The sequence below is a fragment of the Lissotriton helveticus genome, chromosome 8, assembly GCF_964261635.1.
Source record: "Lissotriton helveticus chromosome 8, aLisHel1.1, whole genome shotgun sequence".
Classification (NCBI taxonomy): Eukaryota; Metazoa; Chordata; class Amphibia; order Caudata; family Salamandridae; genus Lissotriton; species Lissotriton helveticus.
The window spans coordinates 1,687,936,751-1,687,960,395 of NC_136069.1; the positions used below are offsets into that span (position 1 = coordinate 1,687,936,751).

The following is a 23,645-nucleotide window of genomic DNA, read 5'->3' on the forward strand; positions in this document are numbered from 1 at the left end:
TTTAACCACATAGGAAATAATGTTAAATAAATTACATTATTTAATCATTCTAAGGTTATAATAAAATAGTATTAAAAAACAATTAAACATTTTAAAAATAAAACAATTTTTTTTTTAAATATTATATAAACCGTTTTTAAATTTAACAAATAATGTAACATTAATATTTATTAAAAATACTTAAATTGATGGTATTTAATTCCATAGATCCCTTTTAATCATTGTAAAAACATGATAAGAAATATGTTTTGAAAAATTTGTTTTAATAATACGTCAGAAAAAGCATTTTATTTTAGCTTTAATATTGTCAAAATAATTTTCTTTTGAATGTAAAATTAAGTTTGTAATGCAGTAACATTTTATTATATTGCTCTACATTTGAAATAAATACATGAAACATTAATGTTTAATTGAATAATATTTCCTCTATTGTTTTTCAAAAGTAGAATTAACTTTTTAACCTTTCTGTATATTTTGGGTATATGTTGCAGCCACGTAATCCCCAACCACGTATGGCTGAACAACACGGTCTTAACAACAACCGTGTCTGAGCTATGCATGCCTTTACCATGCTTGCCTTTACAATGAATTAAGTTGTAAAGGCATATTTTGGTAAAGGCATATAGTTGGTTAAGATTCTGCCCTAGCCCCTAGCCACCCTGCCCTATATCTTATAACACCTCAGTCCCCTGCACCCTGAGCCCTAAAACCCGCCCACCAGCCTTGAAATCGACCCTGACCCCACCACCCTAAGCCCTAAATCCTTCACCCGAGAACCCGACCCTCCCGCCTTATATCCTTCACCCAGAACTCAAAATCGACCCCCCTACCATGAGCCCTAAAGCCTTCACCCCAGAACTTGACCCCACACCCTCCCCGCGGCCTAACACCGGCCTCCCCCACCATTTACATTTTATATTAAAGTCACCGACGACCAAGTCTAGAGCACTAACTACCACGTATATATGGTGAAGGCATATGTATGCTTTAGACGTACTTGGTTCCGCCTGTGTTTTCAAGCCACGTGTTGTTTTGAATTGCATGGTTTATGGTGTTTCCAGTATATTTTACCTCACAGAGATCACTGCCCCAGTAGCAGGGAATGCCATATACAATAGGAACTTTAGAGTCATATTTTATGTTTTTACTGACTCCAACCTTAATTTTAGGGGATGGGGAGGTGTAAGGCTGTACTCTTGAGAAATGTAACATTTGTGTAAGAGTGTACAAAATATTAAGAGTAAACATACATATGTAGATTTATTCATGAGTGAGTTTACCTTTGTGAACAGGCCCCTAAATCTGTAGGCGACACCAGGACAGTTCAAAGGAGCTGAGTTCAGAACTAGCATTCTCCTGACTATTTATTTCTGTCAGGGAATTTTTTGTAGTACAAAGATTCTACATTTAAATGTCACTGCCCTTGTAATGCAACTACATATTAGAAATCTTAAGTTGTAGCCATTCGTAGCTTTTGCTCTCATAGTTATTTGTAAACAACTTTAAAAAATATTATCTGGCAATAGACATGGAAGCTTTGAGTTTTTACCAGACAGACAGACCTTTTGTGGTCCACACTGATCAAACACCTACTCTTCTGTGATCGGCTTCCCATAAGGATTCCTTTGGTGTTATGCTGACTTTGTTGACTGTTGGCACAAAGGTAATTTTCTTTTACCATTGTGCACATGGCCAGCATAATGTGGATCATATCTCTACCATTGGCCCTGCCTACTGTCAGTGCTCCTGAGGTAGGTGTGGGGGGGGGGTCATACTCTACAGTGTATGTCACAAATCCACACATACTCATAAGACTAAACCCTTCTTTTGGTACCCTAGCTGAAGGAGCATCACACCCAGGCAGTAAAAATATATTCCTACACTGTCCAATGCAGTCTCCCATTAGGACATCGTCTTTACAGGAACAAGGCTGTCCTCAACTTGTCGGCTCCCACAGGTGGAATGGCTTGCCAGGAACTCCACCCACAGTAAGCAGTTAGGTCAGCACATATGTTCTGAGTAGAAGTACACAGAAGACGGGGAGAGCTAAAGGTTTTACCCAGAGCCCTGCTAATAAAATACAGACTCTTTTGCTATGTCACCTGCAAAGCAAAGTGGAGGAGAGGGGCAAGACATTGGTATAAACGAGCCACAACCGACTGCTCTTCTGACAAAAGCTCCATAACCAGAACTCTAAAGCAATGCTTCTCCAGAAGGGTCTATGGTATGGAACTCCATACTATGGGACATAGCAACCATTTTGCCACACAAACTTTCTTTTAAATGAACTGAGAATGTATTTTTTAACTGTGAATGACCTCTGTCTTCATGCCGTCTGCCCAAGAATGGGTACTGTATTGGCCACTGTCTATATTCTACGTACAACACGCTTTATAGTATCATTTATTTTGACTGTTAATATATCAATCTCTTTTCTGGTGGCTCCCACCCAAAGTTTAGGGAGCATTGAAGTTGGCGGGTCCTGTGCGGTTTTCCAGTGTTCACATTACTATAAAGAACAAAGTAAATTGTTGCAAATATGCCATAACACAAGTAATCTATATATATAAAAACCAAAGTATGTCCGTTTGTCCTTTATGCACTACTACACCATTTATCCGATTGGCATGAAACTTTGGGAAGTTGTTGAGTACACTCCCGCGAAGGTTTCAGGCAAAAAAAAAGAGATACTTTTGTTAAAAATCGGCCCCCCAAGCCCCCAGGGCCCTCATAATCTTTACAATACTGAACGTTTACAGTTTCCGGTGTGACTCCCTTTTGCAATGACCATCAACAAAGCACAAGGACAATCGCTGCAAGTGTGTGGACTAGATTTGAAGAATCCGTGCTTCTCACATGGACAACTGTAAGTGGCCAGCTCACGCGTCGGAAAACCTTCTGATTTATTCGTGTACGCACCACACGGAAAAACAAAAGATACCGTGTATCCAGAAGCACTCAAATAAATAAACAGAATTAAAACAACTCTTTAAAATGTTTTCCATATTAAAATGAATACGTTTCAATTAAAAATGACACAATGTAAATTGAATGTTATCATAACAAGTTTCCTTAAATTTCCTTTCTTCTGAGATCGCAGCAACGCGCGATGGGTAAGCTAGTGCAGCAAAAAAGACAACTAATTTTTTCAACTTTTATTTTATTTTTGAAATATTGTTTAAAAATATGTTAAAAATTTCATGTTGATTAGTATTCAAAATTTCAATTACAATTTGTGCCTTGTCTGTGGTGTTCATGAATAAAAATTTTAAATAAATTCCCTTAGGACCACAATGCCTCTACAATTTGTTTATTTGCTTAAATAGATTGGAAATTACAGCTATTTGTATTTTCTTTGTTAAGTGATGGAAATACTTGTAGTAGATGGCAAGAGGAGCTTGTGTACGCTGTGACTAATGTCAGAGGTGTTTTAGTGATAAACATTGTTGCAGGTGGGGTACCTTATGATTGCATTGTAGATTGTGGGTTTGATGTTGCTGGCTGGGGCAAAATGTTATAGTAACATACAAGAATTTCGAGGATTCCAGACGGCGCGAGATCACCAGTTTGGGATATTTCTAAAACACCATACTCACATGAGCCCATAAACATTCATACAATAAGCTGGCAATCCTGCACTTAAATTCCGGAATTTTATCTGACATTGATTATAATTTTACCTGTGCCTTTTCTTACCAAACCTTAATACCTTAGAGTTTAATATCCTATGGCTGACAGATCAGGTAGTTAGAATAATAGGCATACATTTAACATTTACACTTATTTCATTAAATAATCACAGAGTCAAGAGCGTTTTTAGAACTCAAATACCATTACATGTCAGTCACCACCTTTTCAAGGAGGAAAATAATGATCAAAGCAAAAATCTTTAAAGACTTAGTAAAATTCTTAGACATTGGTGCCTGGGAAAGGTGAAAAAAGGAAACGGTACAAGGACATACCACACAGATTTATATTTACCTAGAATAGTGCGAGAATCAACCAAAGGCTGGAAAAGAGGGCTCCTGACTAATCAGGAGCCACAGGTCAGGAGAGGTGCAGAACAGGACAGGTAACCTTGTCATATAGCTACTGTATATCTTTATAATGTGTTAAGTTAGCATAGGCACATTACATGTTTAAACGCCATTTTTCCTTTTGCTGCTTCTGCACACGACACTTAATTGTTGATTTAGCTTTCAACCTAGTATTTCGTTGTGGTTTACACAAGAATAATATGTTATTACTCTGATATCAGCTTTGCTTAATAAACTATGTCTGTACAGAGAGTGCTGAAGTTTCAGGAAAAACACGATACAGAATTGTTATGAGGTCTGATCTTCGCGCCTTCATAGACATAACATAAGTGCAGCTTCTGCCAACTTTGGGCTTCAGGCGGTTTTGATATTGCTTTGCTTGAAGCGCAAACACACACTTGATGCTGTTCGCATGCAGAGAGAACTGGTGTATGCTGATGTGATCCCTTCATTTTAGGACACTGAGGTATGGGCCCGCCCTAATTCAACCCAAAGAGACCTTCTTAGCTATTAATATATTATGCGAGTTAGGGAGGGTGAGAAATAAGTGTTGTTAACCCTTATTAATTTACAGCATGGTAACATGCTGTCACCTTTCGCTTTCTATGGACTAGTAACTATGCTTGTAGCTTTGTTGTTGATAATATGTTTACTTGTATTATCTAAGATACTGCGCCTGAGAAGACGGCATTAGTAAATAAACATTTCAAATGCTCACGTGTTCTTCTTTACTCCATGTTCTGGTTTGAAATGATTGTATAACGAAAGAGTGCTCATGTGTTCCACGTAACCTGAGGTTGGTGAGTTCATGTTCTGGTTTGTCTAAACATTGGGAGTTGGTTATGACCAATGAGACACTGTAGCTAGCTCGGTAAGGGGTTTGTTGGGTACTAAGGTGAGTTGTGGGTCACCCTAATTCGCTGAGGTTCCAATCCTCTGTGCACAGTTCTGTGGGAGAACAGAAACCCTGCTACATGGCGCCCGTACGTTGGTGGTCTTATTTCATGGCACTCGAGTAGTATATCATTCAACCTTAACCCCTTCACTATCGTTTCCGGAAAACTGTGGTGTCGGTGAAACCTACCTGTTTTTTTAAATAGGTCTTTATTCAAGCTTGATTCTTTCTAAACGGTTTCCTTGAATTACTACCCAGTTGTGCTACAAAGTTCCCTTTGTTTTTCAGTACGTTCCGGTGGAATCATGGCTGTAGCCATTGCGCAGCATAGTCGCATTGCGGTGCGCAACCATTTACAAACTTACCAAGTCCCTTTGGAAGGCATGGCTGTGATTTTGGTGGTGTGTGCAGATCCGGCATACCCTTTCGAGCTCTTTTACTCGTGGGTCACATTTCCGGAGGTGGACGCGAATTCTCAAGTGTTCCTCCACTACACACCCTCCCCTGTACCGGCTGAATATACACCGTACAGGGCACTGGAAATACCAATTGATCATTGGCAGCATCGCGTTTGGTTTGATGGCGCCCTCCCCCACTCTTTGTCCGCTGCGAGGTTAGGTCCACTGTCCATTCCAGGTACGAATTGGCCTGCTTTGGGTGGCTTCACCCCGCACCCGGATCACGGCGCTTGTCCCCTTGTGGATATTCGCAGACTACATGTTGTCTCGATTGCTGTGATTCGTGCATTAGTGCAATACATAGGTCGTCATCTCCCGGGTGGTCCCCCGGGGGGTCCGGCCGTTCAAACGGAACGTGGTGGTTTACGGCTCAATCCGGTTATGGTAAATTCGGTTTTTGGTCAACGCCCTGATAATAAAGATGATTTTCCTTTTTGGCTGGCCGAGAAATTTGACCAACTGGAAGCCGTGTTTCCAAATTCTACTCCTGCTGATAAACATAGAATGTTGACGATTACTTTGCCTAAGGATATCACACCCGAACTCGTTGACTGTGAAAGTTGGGGTAAAACTTTTGCGGCTGTTTATGCGAGGTGTTTCGGCACCCCATCTATGTCTGTACTGCCTACGATCATAAAACGTGTTCAGGATGATCACGGTCCAGAGGCAGCGGTTGAATTGGGTATGCGCCTGTGTGGTTCTTTTGAGATTGTAAGTGATCTCATACTCTCCAATATCAAAGGAGATGCGGTGAACTTCCAGGTTTTTAATGCATTGGCGGCGTTACCCGATGCCGAAAAGCCCCGCCAGTTGGCGTAGATTGTGGTGGCCGCCTATAAAACTATCGGTCGCACAAGTAAGGGTTTGAAGTACTTCGCGGTTAAGGAGAAGAAACAACCACAAGTGCAATCTGCTGCGGCAGATTTACAACCAAAGTCCAAAAAACAGAATTGGCCTCAGAAACAGAAACAGGGGAAGCAACAACAGCAGACTGCACATGTCCCTGCGCCGACTGAGAAAGTTTATGATTTGCGCGATCGCGCGATGATTGAATCACCAGATCGATTTCAGGTTTCTGATCAACGCTCTCCTCGTTCCTTTCAGGACTCATCGGCTCCGAAGACCGGTGGAGGAGGAGGCGGACGGGGACGTGGTGGCCAACAGGGACGTGGCCAGCCCCGCCAGACTGACGGCGCAGCGAAGCAGGAGGATTCTACGCCAAAGAGACCGCAGTTTGCGAAAAAGAAAGTCGCAGCCTTAACAGCGCATCGATATGCCACAGATAGTGAGAACGCGGCTTCAGAATCTGACGTGGGCTCTGACCTTGCTGGACAGCGCGGCGGAGATTACCATAGTCAGAGAGGCGGTGCGTCCACTACTGAGGGTGACAGCGACTGATGTCTACGTTGTAATTGAAACAGCAGACACAAGACTTGCTCCCTCTGAGCGATTTTATGAAATTGTCCTGTTAACTGAAGGTGACATACAGCGTACTGTAAAAGGGGTGTTTTGGGAAAATCTTTCGTCTACATATGATATTTTGCTTTCGGAGGCTGACTGGCCCCCACCTTTTGTGCTCGCGGCGCCGCGAGGGGAGGAGGTAATCCTTCCCAGTTTCACGAACTCTGTCTCGAAAGAGCATGCACAGCATTTTGCAGAAGAGTGGGCTCGGGCTCTAGCACCGGCTCTGTACCGTAACCAATGTGGTTGGGATAAATTGTCGCCTTGCCACAAAATTCCGTTGCGGTCTCAGCCGCAGCCTCAACCTCAATATCCCCTTCGGCGTGAAGCAAAATCTTCCGTCGCGGAAATCCTTGAACAATTTGAATATCAGGGAGTTATTGAAACATGTGTGTCACCGATGAATAACCCTCTTTTTACTGTGACCAAACCTGACGGTTCATATAGTTTGGTATTGGATTACCGGCATTTGAACTCGCATTGCCGTAACTGTGCAGTACAGAATACTCACGGCTCTGCCTTAGTGGATAGTCTAGTGCGTAAGCGTTTTAAAACGACGCTTGACATTTCCAACGGTTTCTATGCCCATAGATTGGATGGCTTAAGCTCCCAATGGACCAGTTTTACATGCGCTGGGGTCCAAAAACAATTCCGGCGTCTCCCAATGGGCTATAAGAATAGTCCAGGTATTTTTACCGCACGTATAGTCTCCCTTTTGGAGAGTATCGACCCAGATGCTTGCTTGTATGTGGATGACATCTATCTCACAGACGACGAAATTTGGATGCATCTGTGTCGGGTAAATTCAATTATTTGTACCTTTGCTGACATGGGTTACAAATTTAACTTTGCAAAATCGCACATTGCTGAGTACACAGTGTTGTTCCTGGGCTATGAGCTCAACAATGAAGGTAGAGGATTGGCTCCTCACTTCTTGGAGAAATGCGCTCAGTTGCGCGCTCCTACAACACTGAAAAAATTACAGTCTTTGCTGGGCTTTTTAAATTTCGGAAGGACATACATTCCGGAATATGCCCAGCGTATCAAGCCTCTGTATGCTCTGATACAACCTTCTTATTCCAAATCATGCTGGCTGCCTGAGCACTCAGCCATCTTGCAGTCCTTGCAGGCTGATCTGCTCGCTTCTAAATTCTTACTGACTCGTGATAACCACACAAACCTGGTGATAAGGATTGTCCCTGGGACGGTGGGTTTCACGTACCTCACTTTTAATGAAGGAGACACAGTACCTATTGCTTACAAGTCACACTTGTACACTTCGGCTGAGATGCGGTTTCCCACTGTGGAAAAAGTTTTAACAGCTGTACAGATGGCTATTCTTAAAGAACGGGCTCTGTCACAAGGGAAACGCTTGTTGGTTGTAACACCCTGTCCTCATTTGGAGGCAGTCACGAAAGCCAGTGTACCAAATTCAAAAGCTTTGCACCCTCGGTGGATTCAATGGGCTGCGTCCTTGACATCCACGGATGTCACGTTTATTTTTGACGCCTCGTTGCGGTCGCAGGAGTACTTGCAGTATGAGTTTGTTCACGCTGCTCTTCTAGCTATGCGTCCTTTGGAGGACTTCCATTGCATCATTTACACTGATGGTTCGGCGCAGGTTGCGCATGGCTCTAAACACGCCTACGTTTCCCCATGCGCCATTGTGGTCGGTGCTATGTTGAACGATGAGTTCATATCCGGGGAAGTGCACACGTTGCCGCTTGGAGATTGCACGGCACAATTGGCAGAGCTTCGTGCTCTCTTACTAGCGTTGGAGTACGCAGATCCTAGTGTTACTACTCTTATTGTAAGTGATTCTTATTACTGTGTCCAGGCTTACAATGAAAACTTGTTCTTTTGGATTCAAAATGAATTTCGTGATTCCAAGGGTAGCACAATAAAACACAAGATGATCTGGGTTCGAGTGGCGGAACTTAAGGCTTCGTTGCCGCTCGTTTTTGTAATTCATACTCTTGGCCATCAGCGTGTGGGAGTCCACGCTGTCAGTAACTCGCTTGCTGATGAAGCAGAGAAATCAGCAGTGTCTACATACTTAGTTGCAGCAGTTACACGGTCCAGAAGTAAGATTGATAGTGACATCTTGGCGGCTGTTGCTGCCACTGAGAAGGGAGGTAAACATCCTTCGGGGTTCCCTTCGAAGTACACATACCACTTAAGTCCCGAAAAGGTTCCTTTTGTGAAAATACCTGATGTTGGTGAACGTTTGATTCCCAACGCGGATCGCAGGGCAGACTTGATTACAGCGGCACATGAAGGTATGGCGTCTGCGCATGCGGGCGTCTCGGCCACTGTAACTCAATTACAACAACGCTTCTGGTGGCGGGGACTGTACAAACAGACGCGTGATTATGTCCTTCTTTGTGACATTTGCCAGCAGATTAAACCTTCAACTGCCACGCGTCCGCCACAGACACAGTTGTACATTTCTAATAAACCACTAGGTTGTGTTTATTTAGATCACTGCGGTCCTTTTTCATCTGATACTGCGTATAAGTACATCTTAGTAGCAGTTGATTCATGCACACGCTTTGTGTGGGTATGGCCCCATCGCAGCGCTGATTCACGGACTGTCATTAGAGATTTGCGTGTCTTTGTAGGGATTTTTGCCTGTGGTACCTTCCATTCGGATCAGGGTCCGGCTTTCGCCTCTAAGGCGTATAAGGATGCCATGACTTCGTTGGGGGTCCAAGTCAAGTTTTCGTCTCCCTACAGACCTGAGGGTAACAGTGTAGTGAAGCGAATGAACCGTGATTTAAAGCAATCTTTGACAGCTCGAGTTATAGGCACTGGCAGAAACTGGCTGACCCACCTCAATGGCGTGCAGCGTGCGCTTAATAATCTCCCTAGAAGGTCTCTGGGTGGGCGGACCCCATACGAAATGCTCTTTGGCATCAAGATGTACGTCCCTGACCTTGACGGTCTAGACTGTGTGGTTCGCGCCACTTCCTTTGACGCAGATGAACATTGCAATGTTTTACAGAATCTACAAAAGACCAGAGACAGTCTTGCAAAGGAACATTTGCCCTCCACGTCGGATGTTGCGTTGCAGATCCCGGTAGTCGGCTGGCTACCCCAAGTTGGAGAACTGGTTCGAGAGAAGATCGATAACAAGAAGGAATTTGGTCCTTCCTATCGGGCTCCGGTTCCAGTGCTTGGAGTGCGGGGCACTAGAACAGTCGTATTACCACCACTTCCTGGTCGTAAGGAAAACAGGTTTATTTCAATTGACAATGTCAAGATACACAGAGTGGCCGATTCTTCTTAGCATGACACCGGCTGTTTCCTGTCCTTCCATTGTGAGAAATTCTGTTTTGCCCACTGATTCTGATCATGAAACTGCAGTAGCCATTGAATTACCTGCGATTTCCAGTCCTTTATTAAGTACTTTGCCCAGTAAAGTCCATGATGAAATTGACTATGCTTACCCCACTGACTTGTCCATGCCTGACCTGCAAGCACGTTTGGCCACAGAATCCAGATTTTCCTTTGACTCTGTTTCCAATGCCTCGAAGGAACCTTCACGTTTTGCAGTTTATAATACCTTATTTAAAAAACATTTTTTAATTCCCCCTTGGACATATATTTGGCTAGTGCTTTTTTCGATATATCGTTTTATGTCAATTGGTTTTGTATTTTATTTTTTCCGATTGGTAAATGGACACTATGTCGAGGAAAGAACATGCATTCGCCATCTCAATGGAACTTTGGCTCCTCTTTCCTCATCGCATTCTGCACATAGACTGAGAAGAGACTTAACATTTGTTAACATCACTGCTTGGCCTGTCCTTGATGGGATTGTGTGGGATGCCGTTCGATTTCAAATTCATGGCCCTACGGAAGTTGTTAATGTCCCTAACGTGCTTAGAGTTAATATGGGGGATGTGGTGAAACAAAACATACGTTCTGATGATTGGGATGTTCAGGCCGTGGAGTCTTTGTTTTCTGATTTAAAATACTATGCTGCCTTTGATGCTGAAGATTTATATTTAGAATCTGCTAATTATGGTGATTTGTTTTGCTTTCAACATTTTGGCAATCACTTCTTACATAAAACAACATCCAGAAGGAATGCTGTGAATTATACACAATGGGAGCATTGTCCGGCTCCTATACAAGGCAGTTCAAGTACTTTTTTGAAAAAGTACACATATTTTACTGACTTCAATCGGTCTAATCCCGAGTCCTTTTATTTCAAAATGACACAGAAGCCTATGTCCAAGGTTAGACTTACCGATACCAAACTATTGTATTCGAAGTCCTTTCTTGATCAGCTAGCTGTTGGCGGTTATGAAGTATGGAAGGAAATTATTGACCTAAAATCAGTTTGGGGTTCTAAGGACTGGCAGGTACAAGGCGCTGAGGCTTTGCACCGTGCATGTCTCATCCCGAATCAGATTTTGTTTTTGAATTCTACTATTTCACAAACGACATGCTTTGGATTGGCTACTGCTAAAAAACTAAATTTTCCTTCTATCCCCGAGTTAGAGGAATATTCAGGCTGGAGAAATTATACTCAATTTTCGATTAGGGACTTACAGACCCTATTGCTGAATTCTTCCTTTAACATATCCAGTATAGACCCTAAAGGTTGGCTAGTGTGGCACAAGAGTGCTGATTCTTGCCAGCGCCGTTTTCTGGGTTTATCTGACGGCTTTGCTCAGGTTAAACCAGATTCACGTTTTGAAACTGAGCATTCTGTCACAACTTACTCTGTGGGTAAATTATGTCAAACGTGGCTGAAATCTTCTAAATTATCTGCAGTTAAATTACATCTTGCAAAACTAAATGATGATGTAGATTTAAATGATTTCATAAAAGGCCCGGCTGGTGGTAGATCAAAAAGATGGATATATGCTGTTTACAATGAAATCTGGAAGACATCACAGATTGAGGCTGCGACACGCCTTAGAGCTATAGATCAGGCAAATTTAGAAAAGGTGCTTGCTGTGGTAGATAATAGTATTAACATGCTTTCTTCCCGCATTTACACTTTGGATAATATTGTGTCTTCTGTAGTGGATATTGTGCATGATGAAGTGTCTGTGTTGTACCATGGTCAGAATCAATTACGTTCTGTCATGCAATTTGCATGGACCCTTCAAACGTTGAAGGCTGGCAAGGTGCCATGGACCTACATGAATGTTTCTTCTCTCTTTGCACCCTTTAATTTGACTGACAAGCAGCGCTTGCTTTCCATGCGAGATGCTTCATTTTCTATGTTACATATTGATAAATTGGAGTCCTTGCCTTTCTCTGTGGCAGAGGCCAACGATGCAACGTGGCTTATCCACGGTTTAATAACTTTGCCTTTTGCTCTGTATAAATTTACAAATTGTATGCGATATGTGACCATAGGTCGCTATGAGCCCTTAGGTAGTGCATTTCTCCATGAAGTCTGGTCCCTTCCTTTCACTTATAGATGTTTGAAAGACGGCCAGGAAGTTTATCTGAATGGGGAGGAGTGTGCAGAAACACCGGATCATTCGCTGATGTGTAGGCATATACAATTGCACGGTTCCTGTAACCAAGACCGGCCGAACTTGGCCTGTGTTTTAAAAGGTACTCCAGTTCCTGCAATCTCCCCGACTTTTACCTTGCTAGGGAACGGAAGTTATTTACTTTTAAATGATGAAGATTGTTGCGGGTTAATTAAAGGTGTAGCTTATGTGGTAACAGTAAGTGAACGTGTTGTTTGCTGCAGAAATGTCCTGTACCCACCCACACATGAAAATAGGGAGGTTTCCATTTGGCCACGCATACCAACCTTGAAGGCAGAGTTCAACGGCATGACTAGACTGAGGGCTCTATTGTCCCAGAAAGAAGTGGCCTTGAGTTCAGCTCGGGAAACTTTCGTGCTTCACATAGCTAACACCCGGACCGAGGTTCAGGCCCTTTTAAATACTGATTTACCGTTGCATTTTGGCGAAATGATACATTCTATCTTTAACGCGTCCTCGACATCTGGACTAGCGCATTTTTTTAAAGCTGTTAGCAGCGGCCTTGTGACTTCATTTGAAAAAATATTTGGAGTAATCCCTAGTTTCTTTCATTCCATTTTCTCAAGTCTGTTTGGTGGATTCCCGGTTTTACTGGCACTAGCGGCAGGCGTCCTAGTTGTTCTCTGCTTCCTTAAATATGGATGCCCCACATGTGGAAGAAGCAGCCCAGCCTCTGCTGCCGCTGTTTCGCAACCGAATGCTTGAATATTTTGGCACGCTGCCGCTTGCGATTTTGAGCACGGCATATGGATTATCGTTTCGATTTTCCTATTTCACCTGTGTCCAACCTGTGTTTCACTGCCTGAGTTGTGATTTTGATTGGGCCATTGATTTGTGTCTCTGCGGACCGGTTTCTCCTGACGTCGATTTTAATCAGCTGATGAGTCCTTTCACTGCTCACGAGTTGGTTTGTTCTGACGAAAGGATTATGGCCTTAGCAGCGGTGCATGGACTAATTGGTCCCTGGGACTTATTCGCAGCAGCGCAGGATTTCTTGGAACTGAGCTTTCTTGAGAACCCACCGAGTTGTCCTCTGATGGTAATAGAGGCTCCAATACTTGAGGAACACGTATGTTCTTTTCCACTTTTGAATTGGATGGCTGAACTGTTTTCGGATGAAGACGGTGATTTCATGCTGGAGGCTGTTGCTGCATATTTTGCTTATACGGTCTTGTCCTAAAAACTTTTCCATTGAACTGTTTTCGGATGAAGACGGTGATTTCATGCTGGAAGCTGTTGCTGCATGTTTTGCTTATACGGTCTGGTCCTTTCCATGGTTTCATTCCGGACATTTGACTTTCAGCTTACATATTTTTGCGATTTTTTCATTCGTTGATTAATTTCCCAGACCTATTGACTTGAACAAAATATTAAATTTTTTAACAGTTCTTGAACTCTGCTTTCATGAAGTTGCCCTTATCTTATCTTATCTTATCCGTCCTCAGATCATGGGGGGGTATCATATAGCTACTGTATATCTTTATAATGTGTTAAGTTAGCATAGGCACATTACATGTTTAAACGCCATTTTTCCTTTTGCTGCTTCTGCACACGACACTTAATTGTTGATTTAGCTTTCAACCTAGTATTTCGTTGTGGTTTACACAAGAATAATATGTTATTACTCTGATATCAGCTTTGCTTAATAAACTATGTCTGTACAGAGAGTGCTGAAGTTTCAGGAAAAACACGATACAGAATTGTTATGAGGTCTGATCTTCGCGCCTTCATAGACATAACATAAGTGCAGCTTCTGCCAACTTTGGGCTTCAGGCGGTTTTGATATTGCTTTGCTTGAAGCGCAAACACACACTTGATGCTGTTCGCATGCAGAGAGAACTGGTGTATGCTGATGTGATCCCTTCATTCTAGGACACTGAGGTATGGGCCCGCCCTAATTCAACCCAAAGAGACCTTCTTAGCTATTAATATAATATGCGAGTTAGGGAGGGTGAGAAATAAGTGTTGTTAACCCTTATTAATTTACAGCATGGTAACATGCTGTCACCGTTCGCTTTCTATGGACTAGTAACTATGCTTGTAGCTTTGTTGTTGATAATATGTTTACTTGTATTATCTAAGATACTGCGCCTGAGAAGACGGCATTAGTAAATAAACATTTCAAATGCTCACGTGTTCTTCTTTACTCCATGTTCTGGTTTGAAATGATTGTATAACGAAAGAGTGCTCATGTGTTCCACGTAACCTGAGGTTGGTGAGTTCATGTTCTGGTTTGTCTAAACATTGGGAGTTGGTTATGACCAATGAGACACTGTAGCTAGCTCGGTAAGGGGTTTGTTGGGTACTAAGGTGAGTTTTGGGTCACCCTAATTCGCTGAGGTTCCAATCCTCTGTGCACAGTTCTGTGGGAGAACAGAAACCCTGCTACAACCTCTGCTAAGTGCAACACCAGCGTCACATCCCTCTCTGGTGCTACTCTTGTTCCCTTCTAGACGGACAGAATCTTCTCCCTCAGCAATCTCCTGATTCTTCTTTCAAAGTGCGCGACCAGCCCTCTGAACTCCTTGGCATCCACGATCTCCTCCAGCATACGTTGGGTCAGTGACAGGTGTGTGACAAATCGGACAATCTAACTGAGTAAGCCTACCTTAGTTATACCAAATTTCAGTGTATGTACCTCCCTCCAATATTTCAATATTCGTGTAATCCCTGAATTTGATTGGTCAGTGGGATGGGGAGAGGTCATCACACCATACTAATATGAAGTCATCTCCTTTGGTTTAATTGTGCCCACTCATAATTTACTTTCCCAAGCTTTTATTCCTCCCAGTAACATTCATATTACTTTTAATACAATGTATTTTTATTTGTATACATCTTCTTCGACTCTTCGGGTCAAGAGGTAAAGTTCTCAGGCACATCACTGCTGAGATGGGAATTGGCAGAACTTCAGTGCCACCGCTCAAGGTCTTGCAGTGTTCCCAGCACATGCGCAGAAGGTTTTCAAAATGGGGATTCAAGTCACCCTTGTGGCCCAAATACGATCTATTAATAAAGTCAAAGAAGGACACGTTGGAATACGGAAATAAATGAATGCACTGCATACCACTTAATTCTACTGTATCTGAGGTGGAAATGGACAACCCCCTATCTATGGCACCTCAAATACACTCGGTAGCGGGCACATGCTTCGGTCTCCTGAGAATGCTCCATAGGTTTCTGTTCCTACTACTGCTCTCACACAGAAAGACGGTAGTTGAGGCAATTATCACCTCCAGATTAGACTATGTAAAAGTCCTCTATCTGGGCCTCCTGGAGTTTTTACTCAATAGATTCCAGGTCGTGCAGAACGCGGCAGCCAGGGCAGTTCTGAATCTCGGTCCTAGAGACCGGATCTCCCACCACCTGAAGAATCTGCATTGGCTGCCTGTCCGATGCAGCATACTCTTCAAAGCTCTGGTCTCGGCTTTCAAGGCTCTACATTGCATGGGGGCGCATTACATCCGCAGAAGAGTTTCATACTACGTACCTGGTAGATCTCTCAGGTCAGCACACCAACATCTTATGGTCACTCCAAAGTGTCATAGAGCACGCCGTGGCGGTTGCTCATTTCAAGCGCAAGTGGCTAGTTTTTGGAACAAGCTGTCTCTCTGCTCAGACAGGCTACAAACATACTGGCTTTCAGGAAACAATTGAAAACCTGGCTTTTCCAACAGGGAGTTTAGGGGCCACCCACCCCGGGATAGCTGTTCCCCCCTCTGGCCGCTGCATCTTTTTGTTTCCAGCGGTAGCAGTTCCAGAGGTTTTCTGAGGCCTAGCAGTAGCTACGTCAGAGGCATTCTGAGGATTAGCAATAGCAGTATCAGAGGTGTTCTAAGGCCTAGCGGTGTCAGAGGTTTTCTGATGCCTAGCTGTGACAGAGGTGTTCTGAGGCCTAGCAGTAGCAGTGACGGAGATGTTCTGAGGCCTAGCAGTGTCACAGTTTTTCTGAAGCTGAGCATTGTCAGAGGAGTACTGAAGCCTAGCAGTATCAGAGACGTTCTGAGGCCTATCCGTGTCAGAGGAATTCTGAGGCCCAGCAGTATCAGAGGTGGTATGAGGGCTAGCAGTGTCAGAGGTGTTTTGGATGTGGTCCATTCCTGCCCACGGAGGATCGGACAGTGCGCTCCATCATGTGCGTTGGAGGCTTTGCGTGGAGTAAGAGCTGTGCCTGCCAGGAGCTTTGCAAATCTGGGTGTATGGTGCCTAGTGTATGTCCATACAAACATTGAAAAGTGTCTGTTCCTGGGGTTATTGTGATGATGTCATGGTCCGTATTAAATAATTTTTTGCACTCCAGGGAGTGGATGTTGTAACTGAGAGCCTTGTCAGATTAGACATTTTGGAATAATTAGCAAGAGTGGAGGAATCAAAAGGCTTTGGGTGCTGTCTGAATTGTTTTGGAACATGAGTCCTCCATCTATTCATCCCTTTATGCTATGGATAAGCTTATCATTAAGGTTAAATAACTCAGACCATCTACCCCGCTGTAAAGGGATGCTAGATGAGGCCAATATATATATATGCAGATACCACAACTTGCATGATGCATCAATTTTCTTGTCACTATTGTACAGGTCCCGCGCTCCGTCTGCAGTGACCCCTGTCCTCCGGGGTATAGAAAGGCTGCCAGGGAGGGGGAGCCTGTCTGCTGCTTCGACTGTGTCCCCTGCTCCCCAGGAACTATCAGCAATGGCACAGGTGGGCTTCTGCTTTGAAGGATGTCATGACCTTCAATGTTAGTTACTAGTGACACATCAACACAACATAAACAACTGTTTGATTATTATCCTCTCATTTAAATTAAAAGAAATCCTAAAAGTGGCATAGCTGGGGTAAATTTGGTAGTCTGCAAATCCTGACTATAACATGTTGCTTAGGGGCAAGCATATTTCTCTATCACTTTATGATGAACTCCATTTTAACACATATGTTGATCAAAATCTTCACTGGATTTCCCACAAATGAGACACAGATATTCAAGGAGTGAATGCAGGTTTTCACTAGTGTGAGGAGGTGGAAGAGAGAAGCAAAAGTTGGGCACTGGGGTTGGTCTCACTGAGGAAGAACATTTATTGAATTCTCAAAGTTAAGAGTGCAATTGAACAAAGCAAAAAATAACTGAACAGGCAAAGACAAGACACAAACAGTGGATGCCAGAGACAATGACAAAGATGCCACACCAGACATATGTGGTTACAAATGATATAGCGGTACCATTTATAGTTAATTAAACCCAAATCAATATTCATAAAACAGCATACCACGCTTTTAAAGATCAGGTTTTTTAAAGATCTGTTAGTCCCTGAAATACAGATGCTAAACAAGTATCTACAATGCCAATAGGTCTGTCTTTAAAGGAATAATGAATGGTCATGTAAAGCGTTCCAAGTAAATAGAATAAGAGTAGATATGTATTTGTGTGGAAGCAAAGAGTATTGGTGTAGTTTAAAAGGTAAGGTGAGAGTCGCAGTGTCAAGCCAGACCTAAAAGTCCACATTGGTCAATGACTGCCCTCCTCTCATATGTACAGCTGCCAGGGAAAAGACTGCCAGACTTTATTAGCATTTCAATGTCATGCATGTGCCCCTGAAAATTCAAGCTTAGGCAGCTGGATAAATGAACAAAATCATCACAGTTGCGTGGAGGGCATGCACTTTTTTTGTAGAAGCGCACACCTTCTGCCCAATCAAAACAGGTATCCATGACTTCCAACATGTGTGTGAAACCAAATACCCGCTCTAGTGATGCTCAGATGATTGTCTGGTGACAGCTGTAAAGTCAGACCAGTCCATCAAAAGGAAACTAGAATCACTGAATATTACGCTGATATACAACTTTAAAAGCAACAACAAATTCTTAAAAATTGTTTAATCAATTAGCCGGTGTTTTGATTACACTGCTGTATGAATGCTATATAAAAGTGGCTAAAAGATGCATGAGAGCTTTAGTGATGAAATACACTTCAGACGACCCAGAAGGCAGTATTGTAATGCCACAATCCCATGTTGGAGTTTGTCCCACTTCCTACAAGGCTTACTAAACCAACCATTTCCTAGCTGGGGCCTGCTACCACACACTGTACTGCATTGCCAGGAATTGTACTATCTTTTAGATAGTTATAAAAACTCAAGCAAAAACCAGTGCCTACTCTGATCACCCAGGACTATTACTAAATAATGTAAATCACTGTTCTGGGCACTGTTAGAAATGGGGTTTCTCGTTGGCTAGGGTATGCACCAAAGCCAGGCAGAAACCACCACTCTAGCAGGGCAAGGGAGTTTGAAGATAACCCCTGCTCACCCCCTTGGTAGCTTGGCAGAGCAGTCAGGACTGTCCCAGAGGCAATGTCTAAAGCGGTTGCGCAACACACTCACACAGCAGTGACACACTAGGCACACCAGAAAAGAAAATCCACACAAGGTTATATAAAAATAGCCTTTGTGTTAACCATAATAACACATTAGAACACAATCACATATGTTGCACTCTGCCACCAGGCTATTGTCATGACTTCACAGGGATTACATATATCACTAGGCTAATTGGGCTACTGTCATAAAATTACAGTTAGGGTAACCAGTAACTACTGGTAGGGTAGCATGTGGCACTAAGCATTAGGCATAACCATCATCTGCAGTGCCCCATAGTAAACACTCACTGGAAATGTACTATCTACAGCCTAATTACATCAGGGCATATCACATTATGCATACCCATAATCCACAGTGCACATATTGGAAATAACCAGCAACATCAGCTGTGCACTATAGTACACCATTGTAAGCTGCACACCTGTTAGTGATACTCTTATGGATAGCTCTACACCCACCTCTATGCCCCGTGATGCAGTACTTTTTCACACAGCGTGGAGCACAGAGGCCTCCGGGCCACCCTTTAAGAGAAATGCGGAAATGTCATGGAGGTTCCTTCCTCCTCCAGGACTCAGGGGCCTCCGTCTGAGGTCTCGCCCCGACCTAACACACACTAAGAACCGGTGCGGGTCCTTACCAGTGGCAACTTCCAAGTCCGGGGCCCCCTACTGGGCTCGCCCCGAAATGCCCAAAAATTCCCCCAACATCAGGTAAGGGTGCAGCTGCCCCTTACCATGCAGTGCAGCTGCAACAATGTCAGACATGGGGAGCACTTCACCATCGTGGCTGCAGGCTGGCTTACGGAAATAACTGGATGCGAAGACCAGCATCAGCTGGGAGAGGGAGGATGCTGTGACCTCTCAGCTCTCCTCTCCTGCTCCTCCACTGACTAGTGAAGGGCTTTTGTGGTAGGAGACGGAGCATATTCTTCGTCAAGTCTGCTCTGCTCCGCGTGGCCTCCCCACAGCCAGGCTCAGCCTCTGCTTGGCTTCCGCTTACTTCTCTCATCCTTCTGGGGACTGGTTGGAAGGCAACGCCTTGATAGTGAGCGGCCGCTCCAGGACGGGCTGTTCCTTCCAGCCCGGAATCTGCACCCTTGACCAGATGCTGGCAACACAATGCGGGAGTGAGAGCGCTTCTTCTGGGGTTGCTCTTCCCTCGAGCTCCTCCTCCTCTACTGGGGAAATGCAATCCAACACGCGCTGCACTGCCACTCGCTCTTCATGGTGTGAACGCACTCGGCACCCCCCTCATTCAAGGTTTGAGCCCTCTTGTCAGGATCCTGGTAACAGATAGAAAGCATCCTCCATGAGCTTCTGGGGTACAGGACACATCGCTTAGGGTCAAAGTTACATCTATGTAATAATAGTTTGCAAGTATTTGTCATTTGAGGTCCCTGCCACACTTGTCTATGAATGTTTTTAAATATGATAAGATCACTGTCTTCAGCATAATAAATAAAAGTGTAAGACCTTTTGTCTGAGAAGAAAGAAGTGATCAATCACTAAATATGTAAACCCAAAAACTTGTGAATGTCCAAATCTGTCTCTTGTTGACTCAGTTTGTGACATGTTGCATCATGATACTCGCATTTAGTTCAGATTTTGGGAATAATCAAAGTTAATCCAATTGAATCTTTGAATTGATTGATGCTAGCCATTAGTGTGCTGTTATCCACACATGCTCTGATGGAGATCATACTGAACTGTTCAACTCTAAGTCCATCCCAACAAGTACTAATATTATTTTAATTATCATTTCAGACATGATCTCGTGCATACAGTGTGCCGACAGTGAATGGTCAAACGAGAGACGTGACAGATGCATACAAAAAGTGATAGAGTTCCTTACATTTGAAGAGCCTTTGGGTTTTATGATCACTATCTCTGCCACCTCACTGACCTTACTCACTGTTGCTGTATTTCTTGTTTTCATCAAGTACAGAAATACTCCTATTGTCAAAGCCAACAACCGCGGGCTCAGTTACCTGCTCCTCATTGCCCTCATATTCTGTTTCCTCTGCTCCTTTATATTCATCGACCATCCAAGGAATCTCTCCTGTATGCTTCGGCAAACTGTGTTCGGGGTCATATTTTCCATCAGTATTTCTGTTGTTCTAGCTAAAACTATAACTGTTGTTCTCGCTTTCAAGGCAACAAACCCCAACAGCTCTGCAAGGAAGTGGCTTGGATTGAAAACACCAAGTTCTATAGTTGTCTTGGGTTCATTGGTCCAAATTGTCATCTGTGCTGTGTGGACTGTGAAGGCTCCTCCATTTCCAGAATTAAAAATGAAATATTTTAAAGAGAAGATCATTTTTGAGTGTAACGAGGGAGACACCATCTTCTTCTACTGCATGCTGGGATACATGGGCCTCCTGGCCATAGTCAGCTTTATAGTGGCCTTTCTCTCAAGGAATCTACCCGGAAGCTTCAACGAGGCCAAGCTGATCACCTTCAGTATGCTGGTGTTTGTCAGTGTGTGGATCTCCTTCATCCCGGCGTACCTGAGCACACGGGGGAAGTACATGGTGGCGGTGGAGGTGTTTGCCATCTTGTGCTCCAGTGCTGGACTGCTGGGCTGTATATTCTTTCCAAAGTGTTATATCATTCTGTTAAGGCCACAAATGAATTCCAAACAGTTTATTGTTGGGAAAAAAAGACACAACAAATTTAAAGATTGAATAGGGACACTCCGAAGCTATCATATTGTAGTTAATGTGTTCTGCTATGCTGCAGTACTTGTTAAGCATATTATTACCATCACCTAGCCTCTTAATTATATCTATAGATGCAGTAACACATGGTCATGGTAATATTGACCCATCTCAACGATGTTAGCAAAGTTTACATCATATTTACATTAATGCATAAGTTCAAAAAACGTTGTTAAATATTATATAATGAAATAATAAATATGCTTTATCTTTAGATGTTTACCATCATGTTTTATTATTCAATTATATTTATTTATAATTTTAACTATTTTAATTTTTAAATAAATACATTTAATTTAACATTATTTCCATAAGGTACATAACACCATTATTTTCGATAGGAGGGTGTTGCATTGTAGTGTAGTTCCTATTATCCCAATAGGCTCTGCGCATTGGAATAATACCTTCAATAGTATAGGCCTAGACCAGACGTTAACTAGGTCTTCTATTGTCGATATTAGACTTAAAGTTTTGGGTTTGCCAGCTAGCTCAGAGTTCACTAGAAACTTTCTCGAATAGGCAAGGAGGAGTTGAACCTCCCTGGATAGACAAGAAGGGATTTAGTTTCTGACAACCATAGAACATGACAACTTTGCTCTCCCCTAATCAAGAGTGTATCTCTAGAGTCGTGTGAAAACAAAAGACAACTTATTTTACTCAGTCAGTACGTGCATTCTTAGTCTCACCAGATTGTAGAGAAAAGGAAGAGACGGGCGTGTTCAATAAAAGATGTTATTTATTGATCAGTCTCTTTTCTCATACAAGAGAAATGGATCGATATTATCGCAATACTTATGGTTAAGTAAAGTGCATACAATAAAAGCAGAAGTATAAAATAATACTGTAAAAACATTTATATGGTTTCTAAGCCATAAGGTGGTTTAAAATGGATAAAATAGATACATACACATATACATTTGACTAATCGTACTCAACTGGTGTTTCTAACTACGTCTACCCCAGTGTACCTGACCTAAGCCTAATACTTGGGCGGGAATAGAAAGTAGCAGTTTAAGTTAAGTTTGTTTTGCCAAGTGACTGACTCAAGAATTCTCTGCAAGGGGTTATTCAGTTCCGTACCTTGAATCTAGGATGAATGAGGGATGGTATCTCTCGTCTCTGGTCTCGATATTCCAGGCTGCCTGCGAGGGCTGCTCGGAAGCGCCGGAGCTGGATTTCTCGGCAGGAGAAAGCAGCGTCTCATTCTCAGCGCGTCAGGAAGGCGGGGCTGCGCCAGCGGGGTCTGCTCTGCTCTGGGCTTCGGCAAGTCTGGCTGCTCCGATCTCGTCACCACCGCGTGTGTTTGCTTAAGGCAATACCGGTAATATTTATACCTGTAAGGTGCCGAGATTGACGTAAGGATGGACATAGATACGTCAATAAGGATGTCATACGACTTGGTCGTTAGCACATTCTTTTGCTGAAGTTCTCGATGAAATCAAAACAATGGCCGCAGGGTTTTTCCCAGGTTGTCATAGGTTTGATTTGTTTTGAGAACTCCGTATGCCTTATCAGGGGCTGGAGGAATATCGCTTGTCTAATTAGATGGCAAGCGTTATGACCTAATCAGATAACACGTTCCTGTGCCGTAGTGTGGCTTAATCAGATAACGGTTTCTGCATCATGGGATGGCTGCTAGTTAACTTGTTAACCAGAACAGGGTCAGGAATAGGGGGATCGATACATAACCTATAAGAATACATCACACCCACTCCACGCTAACTATGGCCATGTTTACGAATCTAGGCATAGTAAAACATACTGTAGAGTATCGTGTATACCTTACCACCCCAAAATACATGTAATGCATTTCGAATAATGTAATATACGGAAAAAAAATATTCACATGTACTATATGCACTCAAGCTGTAGAATAATGCTAAAGTAATCACGCATATGTATACATTATTGCTAATTGGTATATGAGAATTTACACATGAAATGGCTCTTAATACAGAAGAAAAAACGTTTGAGACCATTTCATCACAGAATAAAAATAATTATGAACATACCAGCGGGCAGCTAATGTCTATAAAGTTTCTAAAAATAGAAATTTTAGTTCTCTAAGAATAGTTCTTACTTTAAGCAGAAGATAAGTGTCCTGAAAATTCGTAAAAGTATTTTGGGGCTGCTGAAAAAATCGCTGTCCGTGAACTGGAGGGAAAATTGTCCATGTTATTTT

General features: G+C 42.9%; 1 protein-coding gene across 1 annotated transcript in view; it reads left to right on the forward strand.

Moving 5' to 3' along the window:
• LOC144774091 (extracellular calcium-sensing receptor-like) overlaps nt 1-21,430 on the forward strand; it is a 47,260-nt gene extending 25,830 nt beyond the window's left edge. The window contains exons 5-6 of the mRNA XM_078659117.1: nt 16,951-17,074; nt 20,511-21,430. Coding sequence (XP_078515243.1) covers nt 16,951-17,074; nt 20,511-21,430 — 1,044 coding nt within the window. The remainder of the gene's footprint in view (nt 1-16,950; nt 17,075-20,510) is intronic.
• Nucleotides 21,431-23,645: the final 2,215 nt, after the last annotated feature.